At 36.1% G+C, this 15,817-nt stretch overlaps 1 protein-coding gene across 9 annotated transcripts in view; it reads right to left on the bottom strand.

Annotated features, from left to right (window-relative positions):
• The window catches only part of Sgk3 (serum/glucocorticoid regulated kinase family member 3), a 116,173-nt gene that overhangs the window by 39,113 nt on the left and 61,243 nt on the right, over window positions 1–15,817 (bottom strand). For 8 of the 9 annotated variants that reach the window (XM_071602335.1, XM_071602336.1, XM_071602329.1 and 5 more), the window contains exons 3-4: window positions 10,661–10,744; window positions 7,083–7,155 (exon numbers count right to left, since the gene is read on the bottom strand). In XM_071602335.1, the coding sequence (XP_071458436.1) occupies window positions 7,083–7,155; window positions 10,661–10,744 (157 nt within the window). The remainder of the gene's footprint in view (window positions 1–7,082; window positions 7,156–10,660; window positions 10,745–15,817) is intronic. The other variant, XM_071602334.1, reaches the window with a different exon arrangement.

Genomic DNA, 15,817 nt, shown 5'->3' with positions numbered 1-15,817 from the left:
AATACCTTTATTTATTTTTATGTGGTGTTGAGGATTGAACCCAGTACCTCATACAAGTGAAGCAAGCACTCTGCTACTGAGCCACAATCCCAGCTCCATTTATTAATTCTTGATTTTAAATCTTGTGCTATAGTAGTCTTAATAAGGAAGTAGGGGCTTAATCTGATATGATAGAGATTAGGGGCTACTTTTTCTTCTATTAGACGCAAGGTCTCTGGTTTTAATTCCTAGGTCCTTGATCCACTTTGAGTTGAGTTTTGTGTATGGTGAGAGAGAGGGGTTTAATTTCATTTTGTTGCATATGGATTTCTGGTTCTCCCAGCACCATTTGTTGAAGAGGCAATCTTTTCTCCAATGTATGTTTTTGGCACCTTTATCTAATATAAGATAACTGTATTTATGTGGGTTGGTCTCTGTGTCCTCTGTTCTGTACCATTGGACTACCAGTCTATTCTGGTGCCAATGTCATGCTGGTTTTGTTACTATTGCTCTGTAGCATAGCTTCAGGTCTGATATAGTCTCTTATTTTTCTAGATGAATTTCATGACTGCTTTTCCTGTTTCTATGAGGAATGTCATTGGGATTTTGATTGGAATGCATTAAATCTGTGTAGTGCTTTTGGTAGTATGGTCATTTTGACAATATTAATTCTGCATATCCAAGAGCAAGGGATTTTCCATCTTCTAAGTTACTCTTTAATTTCTTTCTTTAGTGTTCTAAAGTTTTCGTTGTAGAGGTCTTTCATCTGTTTTGTTAGATTGATTCCCAAGGATTTTTTTTTTTTGAGGCTATTGTAAATGCGATAGTTTTCCTCATTTCCTTTTCAAAGGATTTGTCACTGATATACAGAAATGCCTTTGATTTATCAACATTGATTCTGTATCCTGCTACTTTGCTGAATTCATTTACTAGTTCTAGAAGTTTTATGGTGAAATTTTTTGGGGTCTTCTAGGTATAGAATCATATCGTCGGCAAATAGTGATACTTTAAGTTCTTCTTTACCTATATGTATCCTTTAATTTCTTTCATCTGTCTAATTGCTCTGGCCAGTGTTTCAAGAACTGTTAAACAGAAGTGATGAAAGAGGGCATTCCTGTTCCAGTTTTTACAGGGAATGCTTTCAATTTTTCTCCATTTAGAATGATGTTGGCCTGGAGTTTAGCATAGACAGCTTTTACAATGTTGAGATATATTCCTGTTATCCCTAGTTTTTCTAGTGTTTTGAACATAAAGGGGTGCTGTATTTTGTTGAATGCTTTTTCTGTGTCTATTGAGATGATCATATGATTCTTACCTTTAAGTCTATTGATGTGATGAATTACATTTATTGATTTCCTTATGTTGAACCAACCTTGCATCCCTAGGATGAACCCCACTTGATCATGGTGCACGATCTTTTTGATATGTTTTTGTATTCGATTTGCCAGAATTTTATTGAGAATTTTTGCATCTATGTTTACTAGAGATATTGGTCTGACGTTTTCTTTCTTTGATGTGTCTTTGTCTGGTTTTGGAATCAGGGTGAAAATGGCCTCATAGAATGAGTTTGGAAGTGCTCCCTCTTTTTCTATTTCCTAAATTGAAGAGTATTGGTGTTAGTTTTTCTTTTAAAGGTCTTGAAGTACTCGGCTGTATAACCATTTGGTGCTGAGCTTTTTCTTGGTTGGTAGGTTTCCTATAGCATCTTGTATTTTCTCACTTGAAATTGACTTGTTTAAATTGTGTGTAACATCCTGATTCAATCTGAGCAAATCATATGACTCTAGAAATTTGTCAATGCCTTCGATATTTTCTATTTTATTGGAGTACAAGTTTTCAAAAGAATTTCTAATTATTTTCTGTAGTGTATGTTTTGATATTTCCTTTTTCATCACCTAAGTTAGTGATCTGAGTTTTCTCTCTCCTTCTCTTTGTTTGCATGGCTAAGGGTCTGTCAATTTTATTTATTTTTTTTAAAGAACTAACTACTGTTTTGTCATTTTTTTTTCAAATGTTTCTTTTGTTTCAATTTCATTGATTTCAGCTCTGATTTTAATTATTTCCTGTCTTCTACTGCTTTCGGTGTTGATTTGTTCTTTTTCTAGGGCTTTGAGAGGTAATGTTAAGTCATTTATTTGACTTTTTCTTCTTTTAAGGAATGAACTCCATGCAATACACTTTCCTCTTAGTACTGCCTTCATAGTATTCCAGAGATTTCAATATGTTGTATCTGTGTTCTCATTCATCTCTAAGAATCTTTTAATCTTCTCATTGATGTCTTTTCCAACCATTGTTCATTCAGTAGCATATTATTTATCTCCAGGTGTTGGAGTTGCTTTTATTTTTCATTTTATCATTGATTTCTAATTTCATTCCATTAAGATCTGATAGAATGCAGGGTAATAGCTCTACTTCTTTATATTTGCTAGGAATTGCTTTGTGGCATAAGATATGGTCTATTCATGTGCTGCTGAGAAGAAAGAATATCCGTTCACTGAAGGATGAGATATTCTATATATGTCAGTTAAGTCTAAGTTATTAAGTTCTATAGTTTCTTTGTTCAGCTTTTGTTTGGTTGATCTATCCAGTGGTGAAAGAGGTGTGCTAAAGTCACCCAGAATTATGTGTTGTGGTCTATTTGACTCTTGAACCTGAGAAGAGTGTCTGATGAACTTAATTGCTCCATTGTTTGGGGCATATAAATTTATTATTGTTATGTCTTGTTGATGAATTGTTCCCTTAAGCAGTATGAAATATCCTTCTTTAACCCTTGGATTAACTTTGGCCTGAAGTCTACTTTAATATGAGGATGGAAACCCGTTTGATTCCGCAGCCCATGTAAGTATTATTATTTTCCCCAACCTTTTACCTTTAGTCTGTGGATGCCTTTTCCTATGAGATGAGTCTCTTGGCAGCAGCATATTGTTTTCTTTTTTTTAAATCCAATCTGCCAGTCTATGTCTTTTGATTGGTGAGTTTAGGCCATTAACATTCAGTGTTATTATTGAGACATGAATTTCATTTCCAGCCATTTTTGTTTATTTTTCATATTTAACTTGTCTTGGTTTCTCCTTTGATTAGTTTTTCCTTTAGTGTAATACCTTCCTTTGTTGATTTTCATTGTTGTTTTCAATTCCTCTTCATGAAATATTTTGCTGAGGATGTTCTGTAGTGCAGACTTTTGAGCTGTAAAAATCTTTTAACTTCTGTTTATCATGGTTGACATCCATTTTCTTTCAGAGCTCGATATGTGTTATTCTAGGATCTTCTAGCTTTCAGGGCCTGGGTTGAAAAATCTGCACATATTCTAATCGGTTCCCCCTATATGTAATCTGATTCCTTTCTTTCATGGCTTTAAATATTCTCTCCTTATTCTGTATTTAGACATTTTCATTATAATGTGGCTTGGTGTGGACCTGTTGTATTTTGTACATTTGGCATCCTGTAAGCGTCTTAAATTTGGTTTCTTCATGTTTGGAAATTTTTGATAATATTTTATTGAATAGATTGCTCATTCCTTTGGTTTGGAACTCTATTCCTTCCTCTATTCCAATAATTCTTAAATTTGGTCTTTTTATGCTATCCTATATTTCTTGAATGTTCTTACCATTTTCACTATGTAGTCCACATTCTTTTCAATATTATATATTTTGTCTTCATTGTCTAAGGTCCTGTCTTCCAAGTGGTCTAATCTGTTGGTGATGCATTCAATTGAACTTTTTGTTTTATTGTTTCATTCATTTCAAGGATTTCTGTTTTATTTAACCTCTATCTCCCTATTAATCTTTTGCTTCCTGTATTTGATTATGTAGCTCTTTGTCAAAATGATCTTTTGCTGCCTGTATTTGCTCTCTTATATCATCCTTTAAATTTGCAGAACATTTTAATTATGTACATCCTGAACTCCTTCTGTGTAATTTCTTCTGCTGTGCTTGCTATGGATCCTAATAATGTAGTATCTTGATTTGTTTGGGGCACTTTCTTCCCTTTTCATATTGCTTATGTGTCTTCCCTTCTAGTACTGTATATACTAGGCATTACTGTTTTTACCCTTAGGCTTATAGTGCCCCTGTAAGGATCCAATACCTCTCCTTTGAGGTGAAGTACAATGGCATCAGATCCCAATGTAAACAATATACACCCTAAAAACAAATGTCTGCTAATAAGACATGTACAGTTTGGTCACTTTGTACAGAAATGGTGAATTCAATTATTATCTATCAGCAGGTTTGTAAAAGGGTTTACAGTTTCTGATGGTAGGCAAAAAACTGGGAGTGAGGAGGAAGATGATATGCTGAGGAGGTAGGAGGTGCTGATATACAGTTGTTGTATCTTAGGAAGTGTGAAAGAGAAATCTAAAGAAGAAGATTAGTAGCAGGAAAAGGGATCAGAAGTAAATTTGAGTAAACAAATAAGTGGGAAGACAGTAGAGTATAAACACACATATATATCAAGAAAAATAAAAAATGTTAAAATAGCAGAAATTGGTGGGAAAAAAAATAATAAAAAAGAATGTACAACACAACTGTAATATACTATTCAAATGTCCCAGTCCTCAAAATCCTAATTCATGCAAAGCACTTGGTTTCACATATGTTGGGGATGTGAGGGTGGGAAAAAAAAGAAAGGAAAAGAAAAAAATAATCTTGAAAGAATAAAGGATTGTTTTGGTTGGAGATCAATATCTTTCATGCTTCCCTTCTGGTCCTATAGATGGAGTTGTCTGTTGTTAGCTGGTATCTACACCTTCAGGATGGTGAAGGGTGTCACTGTGCCAGGTTAGTGGATGCTAGAGGGAGGGGCGTGTTAGAAACTGGGTACCTGAAGATGATGATGATGATGATGATGATGATGATGACCCAAGATGGGGGCTCCTGCTTTCAGTAGCAGGATGCCGGGTCAGGTCAGGGGAGCCAGGCGATGGTGTTGGATGATGAGTTCAGCCACAAGTTTTGTGGCTTGCAGTGTTGGCTGACTTCAGAGCCTGTGTGAAGTTCCTGGGTGCAGGCAGGCTACTGTCTATAGGGGACTATGTCCGCTGCTGCACAGGCCCAAGATGGTGGCCACCGGGGGAGCCCCATGTTGGTAGATGGGGGTCCACCAGGGGTGGCGGCCAGATTTCCTAATCATGGGAAGCTACTGGGTGTTCTCCTTGGGAGCACATCCATGATTTCTGCTCGGGTGGGTGGCCAAAAGTTCTTTGAGGGTGCTGCTGCATCTGCTGATGGTCTCGCTTGGGCGGTAGTCCTGCGTGAGTGAATAGTTGGGAGACCTATTCTGAGGCTGAGGCCTGGAGCCCTGGACAGGCATGGTGCTTCCTGTGCAGGGGGCAGGAATATTGTTCACAGAGAAGCTGTATTCTAAGTACTTGAATCCTAGGTCATGGTGCGACACAGAATGCTGCCTCCCTTTGGCCTGCCATCTTGGATCCCCTCCTCAACATATTATCTTTAAGAACTGTAGTTGGAGATATGTATAAAATTTTTTTTTTCCAATTGAGACCTTATATGAATATATATTTTAAAAGATGCAGAGAAGGTTAAAATTGAGAATTGAAAAGTGGTTTCTACAAGAGCTGTTGAAGGAAAGGATTTGAAAAATCTTGCTGGGTGGAGTGGTGCACACCTATAAATTCCAGCTACCAGGAGTCTGAGGCAGGAGGATTGCAAGTTCAAGGCCAGCCTCAGCAAGTTAGTGAGACCCTGTCTCAAAATAAAATTTTAAAAGGACTGGTATGTGGCTCAGTGGTAGAGTACCTGTGGGTTCAATCTCCAGTGCTCCAAAAAACAAAAAGCAAACCAAAAAACCCTTATTATCTTTAGTCCTCAACATAGTACCTTGGAAGGTACTTAATAGACACTTTAAAAAAAAGTCTTAGAAAATGTTTTGTTATTGCATTTTTATGTTTGCTTTTAAATTGTTTAAAATGTATACATGGTTCCAAAGTCAAAGACATAAACAAGATGAGACATCTAACTTCCACCCCTGTTGCCTCCTCTGGTCTTATCCCTCCTCAAAATCACTGGTTTTATTATTTTTATTTATTTATTATTTCTTTTCAAATACCCACACTTTTTCATACACAAAAAATACACACTATACAAACTCATCTGCACCCTTTTCCCCGACCTTATATATTTTGGAGGTCACTCCATAGCAATGTAGCTTTTTTACAGCTACATTGCATTGTAGACTTGAAAGTATATTTCAATTGATTTCAGTTTTTTCTTGTAAAAATCATATCACAATATGCAGTTTTTCATGTATATCATTTCATATATAGTTTCTCAGTATATATGGTTTATCTTTGGGTAGATCCCACTTGGCCAAAGTGAAATATACATACATTTTTGTTGGTATAACCACATTCCTCTCTCCAAGGATTGTACCACTGTGCATGCCCACCAGCAAAATGCTGTTTCCCCAAAATGCTGTTTCTTATCTATCTTCAGAGTTTTTAATAGATTTGATTTCTTCACTGCAGGGTTTTTCAAGATCTCTATGACACACAATCTGTTTCACTGTTGGCAAGTCACAATATGCTCAGGATAGATTTCAAACAGTTCTTTAACAAAAATGAATTTTTAGTGTCAAATAGTTAATTTATGAAAACATAAACACCACAAGGCATGCAGCCTGTATTTTGCTTTCAACAATGAAGCAATGATGTTGCAGGTCTTTTACTTTGCCTTCTGCCCTTGAGGAAATAATTCAGCCTCGAGGATTCAACCAAGGGCTCTACAGAACTTGAATCCAAGTTCAAGGCTCATCATCAACATGCAGTTGTGTTCTTCATTCATTTTTGCCACTTTGAATTAATCAATTCTCTCAGTTATCCAGGCCTTATGGTTTTATTATTTTTGGTTCTCCTCTCTTTTACTTAATTATCAAGATTTCTTACTTTTTTTTTATTAAGTACAAAGTACTTAAAATCATGACTGGTATAGAGTAAATACCTTCCTGAGACATTATTCTCACAGAACATGGGAGAAACTGACTTTTAAAATTTCTGCACTACTATGCAGTGCAATGAATAAGTTAACTACTTCTTCAAACTTCAACCATCACTTACTTAATGATTGGTCTATAAAGTTAATGCTTACCTGGATCAAAATTATCACCAAATATTCTCTTGGCAGGAATCTTCAGGGCCATAGCAGGAAATTGCTTCTTCAACTAAAATTTTAAAAAGTAGTATCACATGAACTAATTTTTTAGGTCTTCTAGTAATGCATACACTAAAACCCAAAACAATCTGATTTTAAATAAAATTCACCGTAAGACACACTTAACTATATGATCATATTATGTGTAATATTAAATCATTCCAATAAAATACCACAGATTTACCATCCTATTTTGTCTCAATAAAACACATAGTATTTGTGTGACCTTGGATAAGTTACTCAACATCCATGTGCCTCAGTTTTCTTGTCAAAACTCAGCAGAGGAGATCTGTACCAGTGATGGGTCTCCATGAGGTTTCATGACTTTATCAGCTGGAGATTAATTAGTTGGGGTATTAATATTTGAGGATCTTTAAGCATAAAGATAAAGCTTGCTTTGGTTATCTTATTGCATGATTACTTTTATTCTCTTCTTCATGAAGCACCCATCCTTAAACTTTTTACAGAAGAATTTTCTAAACTCCCACTAAGCTAGAACTCTACTAGACCAGGTTTAACCTGCCCTCTATAGTTTCAAAGAACACAAATTATATCATTCTCCTAGTTTTTTCTTTGCCCCTCACCATAGAAGGCAGAATTAAAAGCAGTTATGTTAAAAAAGAGACAAAGAAAATGATGAAATAAGAAAAAAAACCCACTGGGCATGGTGGTGCACATGTGTAATCCAGTGACTCAGAAGGTTGAGGCAGGAGGATCGTAAGTTCAAACCCAGCCTTAGAAACTCAGTGAGGCCCTGAGCAACTCAGTGAGACCCTATCTCTAAATAAAATATGAAAAAGGGCTGGTAATATGGCTCGGTGGTTAAGCACCCCTAGGTTCAATCTCTGGTACACAAAAAGAAAAAACCAAAAAACAAAAAGGAAGAGGAATATAAGAGAAATGAGACGGATGATAAAATCTGAAGTGTACTGTGTATGTGAGATACTACTGTCATATTACTTTCACCAAAGAATAACTTAGCCATTTTGATGGGTACAGTGAGATTAATATAGATCTCAAAAAAAAAAAAAAATGCTATGTAGATAGCAGGTATACAAGAGCTTTAGTGGGTATTTTAACAGGTATTTTACGTCTCACAGTTCAGCCCTTCCCAGGCTCCAATGTAAACCATATCTTAAAAAAACACTAAAAATTTACAAAGGATATCCCATATACAAACTCTATTGTTAAAAGAATCTCAATATCCTTTGACTAAGCAATATTTGAAACTATATAGATATTTCAGTTGCACAGATATTAAAGAAAATAATACAAAGAAAATACAGTAAAATATATTTATGGATTTTTGCAGTACCAGGGATTGAACCCAGGGCCTCATGCATGCTACCTAAGTACTCTACTATGGAGCTACATCCTCAGCCTGATGGCTGACTTTAAAGTTTAATGTAGTTTTACTTTCCTCTATTATATAGACTTGCTAGAATATTATTAATTTTGCATAGGAACAAATACCATTTAAAAATTTCAATATTATTAAGTTCAGTTTCAATTAGGATGTCATCTGAATGTTATTTGGAACAAATACAAATATAGTAAAATGCTAAATGAGATAAAATCAGAAGTCTTAATTTTCATTACTTAATGAATAATGGAAAGTTCTATAGATAGACATTGTTCTGGCCCATTTAGGAAATAATGTGTCTCTTAATGGAGATATACTTAATTTCCCTCATTAAAAAAAAAATCTTATGCTGGGCATGTAGCTCAGGGGTAGAGCACAAGCCTAGCATGTGCAAGGCCCTAGGTTCAATCCCTGGCTCTGAAAAATAAAAAAGAGAAAAAAAGAAAAGAAAAATGTCTAAAAAAAATCTTGTAACTAGTAACTTACATATTTATATGTCTCAGGAACCAGGGTTAAGAAATTTTAAAAATTATCATCCTATGTATATAATACAGAGAATGTCTAATAATTTCCCACTTATTAAACAACACTGGGAAACCTCATTATTATGAGAACATAAAGAACTGAAACTTGGAATTTGAGGCATAGTTGTATCTTTGGTTTTGTTTTTGATACTGGGGACTAAACCTATAAGTGCTTTACTACTGAGCTACACCTCCAGCTTTTTATTATTTTTTTTTTTTATTTTTTGAGACAGATTCTCGCTAAGTTTCTAAGGATCTCACTAAGTTGCCAAGGCTGGCCTCAAACTTGCTATCTTCCTACCGTAGCCTTCAGAGTCTTCGGGCACCACTATGCTTGGCCACAATTGCTTTTTACTTGACTGAAGCAAAGTTTGGAACTCACAGCTGCCCTAACCTGGAGATGAACTTAGGCATTCTTGTCTTCCACATAGATCTTTCAAGGCAACAACCCCCATCCACATCAGTACTTGGTGGTATTGAGCCTGATGAGTTACAATGATGCTGCTGTTTTGCTGTCTACTTTAGAAAGTTTGTGCAACTTTAAACATTATTATTATGAATATTCTTTACTATCTGAATTATGAATATATAAAAATCAGGTTTTAGTTACTTAGGTAGTCAGTGGTCTCTTAGCTTTCACTATCAAAATACACTCTACTGCCATGTATATCTAAAAAGAACATATTTTTTAAAAACCCACTTAAAAAGAATCTCACCCACCAAGTATCTGAAAGAAAATTAATACTCATTTCAGTTGTTTTAGCTACTTAAAATCTGGAATCTAAAATGGCTGGGCATAGTTATATATGCCTGTAATCCTAGTAACTCGGGAAGCCGATGCAGGAGGATTATAAATTCAAGGCCAGCCCAGGTAACTTAGTGAGACCCTGACTCAAAATAATAAAAAGGGATGGGGGTAGGGGTACTGTGAATGTGTCTCAATAATAGAGTTCCTCTGGGTTCAATCCCTAGTACAGCAACAACAAATAAAAAACTCTGGCTGGGCATGGTAGTGCACACCTGTAATTCCAGCAACTTGGGAGGCTGAGGAAGGAGGACTGCAAGTTCCAGGCCAGCCTCGGCAATTTACTGAGATCCTCAGCAACTGGGCGAGACCTTGTTCAAATTAATAAATAAAACATAACTGGGGATATGGTGATGTGGCTCCATGTCACTTCTGGGCTCAATCCACAATACAAAAAAACCCAACCAACCAAACAACAATAATACAAAAAACACAACAACCCTAGAACCTAAGACTTATCCCTAACTAAAAATAACATATGGAAAGAGGGTGGGCTCATGACAGACTTTCAGATCTAAAGCTTATAACTGGGCAATTACTCAGCAGAAATACCATGATGAGTAACAACTATTATTTGGTATGAAGGATTTTTCTAATAGTCTCTGACAATAAAATGTATATAAGCTGTTCAACAGTTTATTTGGAATTGCTCAACAGTCTTCTCTGCACCTTTATTTGTAAGAATTCCTGTTAGGATGCTTTTTAAGAATCCCTTACCCTTTTCTGCTTTTCTGATACATGTTAGTATTAATTTATTCACTCCAATAAATCTTTGGGGGTTTTTCAAGGTGTTTCAAGTAGAATCTTGTAGACTATTACTTACAGTGTTGTAAAGTTTGTCAAACTCTGCATATCTCCTGAAGACAAACCACTCACTCCTCCCTACAGAGACCAGAACTTTATAAACCTGCAGATATAAAAATAACATTAATTTAAGAAATCTTAACTGCAAAAACCCCCATTAGTTAAATTTGTAAAAATGTCTTTATACTTGCAAAACTGGTATTAAGATTAATGTTTACATATTATTCTCAAGCACATAAGCATACCAACTGAAATGTTAATCTTATCAAGAGGTGATTATTTTTTAATGTTATGAAATATTGCTGTAATTTTTAGAAAATAACATACAAATATTCATTATTTGGATCTACTTAATTCTGACATTTTGCCAGTCTTGCTTCAGGTTTTTCTCAAGAGTATAACATCATATGTACTGAATATTATAAAATTTATAAAGAATTTTCGAAAGTAATGCTAGAAATTATCAAGTACTTTCAAAAGTAATGCCTGGCACAGAGTAAACACTAAACTATTATTACTCTTTTTTGCAGGCCATCTTTTATGCAGTACTCTTTAAATTAAGAGTCTGTAACTCAGATTTTCTAATATCATCTTACATGGGCTTAACATTTTCATAATACATGATCCCATAACTATAATCAACAACCCTATGAAGTAATCAGAACAAAAATTATTAACCTCCACTACAGATGAGAAAGTGACAGCCAACAAGTTAAATAACTTGCCTAAGTTCATAGTCTTAAATGAACAACATAAAACTCAAGATAAAAATCTAAACCTTCTATTCTCTATGTACCAGAACCAGTATCAAATCATCAACAGTTATAGAATGAACTCTCTTAATTCACCCATAGATACTTTCAGAATATAATTCCACATATTGTGATGAATTATGAGAGAAGAGTTTAGGGCCCAAGGATTTTGTATAATTTCTAAAGGAAAAATAACAAGAATCCAGGTATATGATGAAAGGCTGGCTGACGTAGGACCTGGTTTATCAATTGTATTATTTTATAGTGATGACAAGAAATATAAGTTGCTTTTGAGGTTTACGATATTTCATATGGTTTGTTAGACAACTTAAAAGAGAAACTTTATCTCAGAAGACAAGAACACAAAGGAATACAAACTCTCCTTTCCTATGAAAGATAGGTAACCTATATCCACAAGTTCACCTTAGATAATACTGTAAGAAAAGCAACAATCTGATATTTTATGTGATTATGTTATAGAAATTCTGTAGTACTATTAATATATAGACACATTCACAGGGCCACAGTTTCACTGAAGGACCCCAAAATATAAAGCCTTCTGTGAGGGGATACAGCGTCAACTGGAAAGTGAAGTCAAGTCTTTGGTATCAGTCACCTGGACAAGAGACATATATCACTCAGAGGGAAAGAAAAGCACTTGGGTACAACATCACTTACAGGTGATCCAGTTCTTAAATTATTAACTAACAGTATGGTTATAGACAAGTGCTTATTAAGTAAGTTCTAATAAAGGCACTGAGTTGTCTTAGAGGGAGTAACTGGGTATAACATGTTAGAATTTGTTGTCAGGTAATACTCTCCCCAGAGAAAGAGGGCAGAAGTGAAGGGCAGAAGACCTAGTCAAGATGCCAGTGAAGCTAAGATCAGATTATGTGTGATACAGCACGTAGGATCAGACAGGCCTGGGAGGAGCACTGCTATGGAACGACAAAAACCTTAAGTTTATATGATTGTGAGTATCTTAAATTCTTTTATTTTGGTACCGGGAATTGAACTCAGGGGTGCTTAAATGAACATTGAGGTGTTAAATTAACCACTGAGCCACATCCCCAGCCCTTTTATTCTTTATTTTGAGACAGGGTCTCACTAAATTGCTGAGGCTGGCCTTGAATCTGCAGTCTTCCTGCCTTAGCCTCCAGGTGACTGGGATTACAGGAATGTACCACCATATTCAGCAAGCTTCTTAAAAAAAAAAAAAAAAATTTTTTTTTTTTTTAATGGTACTGGGGATTGAACTCAGGGGCACTCAACCACTGAGCCACATCCCCAGACCCTTCTTGTTTTTTTGTGGGGTACTGGGGATTGAATTCAGGGACACTCAACCACTAAGCCACATCTATTTTGTATTTTATTTAGAGACAGGGTCTCACTGAGTTGCTTAGCATCTTGCTTTTTGCTGAGGTTGGCTTTGAACTCACAATCCTCCTGTCTCAGCCTTGCAAGTCGCTGGGATTACAGGCATGTGCCACCGCGCTTGGCCCAGGCTCTTAAATTCGTATGCTGATTTCCTGGTGAGGACAGTAGTCCCTAGAAATGTCAGGTGGCCTCCCCTGGCTCCCAGGTACAGCCAAGAACAGAACCACTCTTGGGTTCCAGGCTGGAGTGGATCTGCAGCAAATATATTTACAGGAAATAAGGTCTTGTGAAATTATTAACTAACAGTATGGTTATAGACAAGTGCTTATTAAGTAAGTTCTAATAAAATAACAAGCAAAAAACATTTAAAATTTAAAAAATACTTCTACTGGAAAAAAGCAGGATTTCACAGAAACAATACAATACTTATTGTAATACGAAATTATTTTTATTTGAGTATTTACTTGGTCTGTCTTTTCTCACCAGAATTTAAGTTCTTGAGAGCTAGAGCTGTGTTACCCATTGAATCTCTAGTACCTTGAAGATTCCTGGCATAATACAGAATTCACCGACAGTTTGTCAAGTGGATAAATGAAAATATAATGTAGACTTGGTTTAAGTCAAGACATACTAGAATGCAATGCATGAATCTATGGGAGTTACATAAAAGATGAGAAGAGTGTAAAAATATTATTGAATACTCAGTAACATAAGGTCTATTTTTGTTCTACAGGCATCTGGACTTGCTGAAGCTGAACAGAGTGTCTGTGTCGGATGACGAGGGGTCTATCTGAGTTCATTAGAATCAAGTTTCTTGAGGACTGAGGACAGCACTATTGTGACCCAGTAACTAATACATGAACTTAGTACTATTTTCATCCAACAAATACTTACTAAACATCTACTATCTCTGTTATAGGGGATGGTAAAACAATAGTAAGGGAAGTTCTTGCTTCAAAGGACCTTGATTTGGCAGGCAAAGCACATGTAAATAAACGCCAAAAGTCAGGTGATGATTACAGCTATTAAAGAGTTATTAATCAGGACAGAGTGAAAGGGTGTTTGGGGTGGGGTTTGAAGGTGCTATTTTATATTTTAAGAGGCCAGAAAAAGTCTCTGTAATGAGGCAACATTTGGGAATCTGAAGAAATAAATGAACATGGTGATTTGGACAAGGCTTCTGAGAACTCAGAGCACATGTGGGCACAGCTAGGTAAGAAAGTTGCTGAAGTCTTCCTTGACCGTTTCTCAGAAAACATGGAAATACCTATACCCTGAAAAATCAAAGGACATCTGACACAACCTACAGCCCACACTTTCAATGTTATGAATTTCTGTCAAACTTGGCAGGAGGTAAAGTCCCTGAAGCAGAGAATGGCCCAAAGGTAAAAATAAGAAGAGGGAAGGAAAAAAACTTGCACACACTTCCCTACTTTACCCAAGGTTTACTAACCCTTGTTTACCTTCATTGTGATATTAGTAAAAATGTGTTTAAATCATGTGTAACAAATGCACACTGTTTAAGATACCACTGCAACATAGAGGCTGACAGCACAAATGAAAAGTGGTAAATGGCCTCCAATCTCTCTGCTCTGGCCATTGATTCAGGAGGTGGGAGGTGTGTTTGTTTAGGAAAGAACAGAGAGCAGAGAGGCTGTTTCTTTTCTCCCTTTCTTGGGAGAAAGCCACCATTTGGGAGCACCTAGCCCACACAGTTAAAAAGGCAGAGTGTAGTGTTCAGATGAAGGGTTTAGTTTAACTCTCCAGCTTTTCTCATCTCCCATGTGACATGCACTCTGAACTGAAAGTTGCTTGTCATGGGGCTCAACTGGCAGGGGTCAGGTGAAACCCTCATTGGAGGCTGGGAGGGACTACTGAGTCAAGAGCAGGAAAGAACATGTCACAGCCTTAGGAGGTTCTTTGGCTTCTGAGAGCCAAAGCACTGAGTCAGTAGAGGGCCCCTTTAGGACCCTGGCCAAGCCAAAAAAGGAGAGATCCCAAGTTAGTCCATCAATTGCAGACGCCAGCAACAGAGCTGATAAAATGCCCAGGGCTATATGATGTCAGCCACATCTGGATATGTGCTAGACCAGCCATTCCACAGCTAGAACAGGAAAGATCTACAGGGATGACCAGAATACAAGAGCCTTCTCTAGGTTACCATGAAATTAGTCATCTACTCAATCAATACTGTGAAAGGAGATACCCTCCTGCCCATAAGTCAAGATGACAACCTGGAGAAGTATGTCAAAATAAGAAAAAAGAGCAGAATTAACACAACCTGGGCATTTTTACCTAGATCAAAATAAGTGTTAAACAGATCTAAGTTGTTAAATGAATTTCTTAACACTACTCAGCAGAGGGGACTTTATACGACTAGATCACTTAGATAAATGACTTTTTTTTTTCAGAAGGGTAGGAGATATCTGTATATACTAACTGGACTACTGGAAATAAATACAATATTGTATGTTTCATTATGTTAATTTAAAAAGCGGTTATTCTCTATTGTATACTAACAACAGGAAATATTCATTGTGCTTATTCTTTATAAAGCTATATAACAGATACTACAGTATTAAAAAATAAAATCAGAAGTGGGTTTTGCTTCTAAGATGAAAAAAAGGACATCTGATACAACAATATTAAAAACAAAACAAAGTAATAAATGTCATAGGAAAGATACTACGGAAACTTCATGACAGAAATTCTTAACATGGATCAACAACACCTGACAGTATACATAAAATTATCAGTACGTAGACCAGTATGTATGCTCACATACATTTTCTTTTCCTTGGTACTGGGAATTGAACTCAGGGGCACTTAACCACTGAGACATATCTCCAACCCTCTTTTATATTTTATTTAGAGACAGGGTCTCACTTAGTTGCTTAGGGCCTTGCTAAATTGCTGAGGCTGGCTTTGAACTTGCAATCCTCCTGCCTCAGCCTCCCAAGCTGCTGGGATTGTAGGTGTACACCACCGCACTAGACCACATACATACATTTTCTGATAAAGAGGGTCTGAGATAGTTTTGTATAGTT

The sequence above is a fragment of the Marmota flaviventris genome, chromosome 15 (genome assembly GCF_047511675.1).
Source record: "Marmota flaviventris isolate mMarFla1 chromosome 15, mMarFla1.hap1, whole genome shotgun sequence".
Classification (NCBI taxonomy): Eukaryota; Metazoa; Chordata; class Mammalia; order Rodentia; family Sciuridae; genus Marmota; species Marmota flaviventris.
The sequence above is the reverse complement of the archived record's forward strand: the minus strand, read 5'-3'. Positions and strand labels throughout refer to the sequence as shown.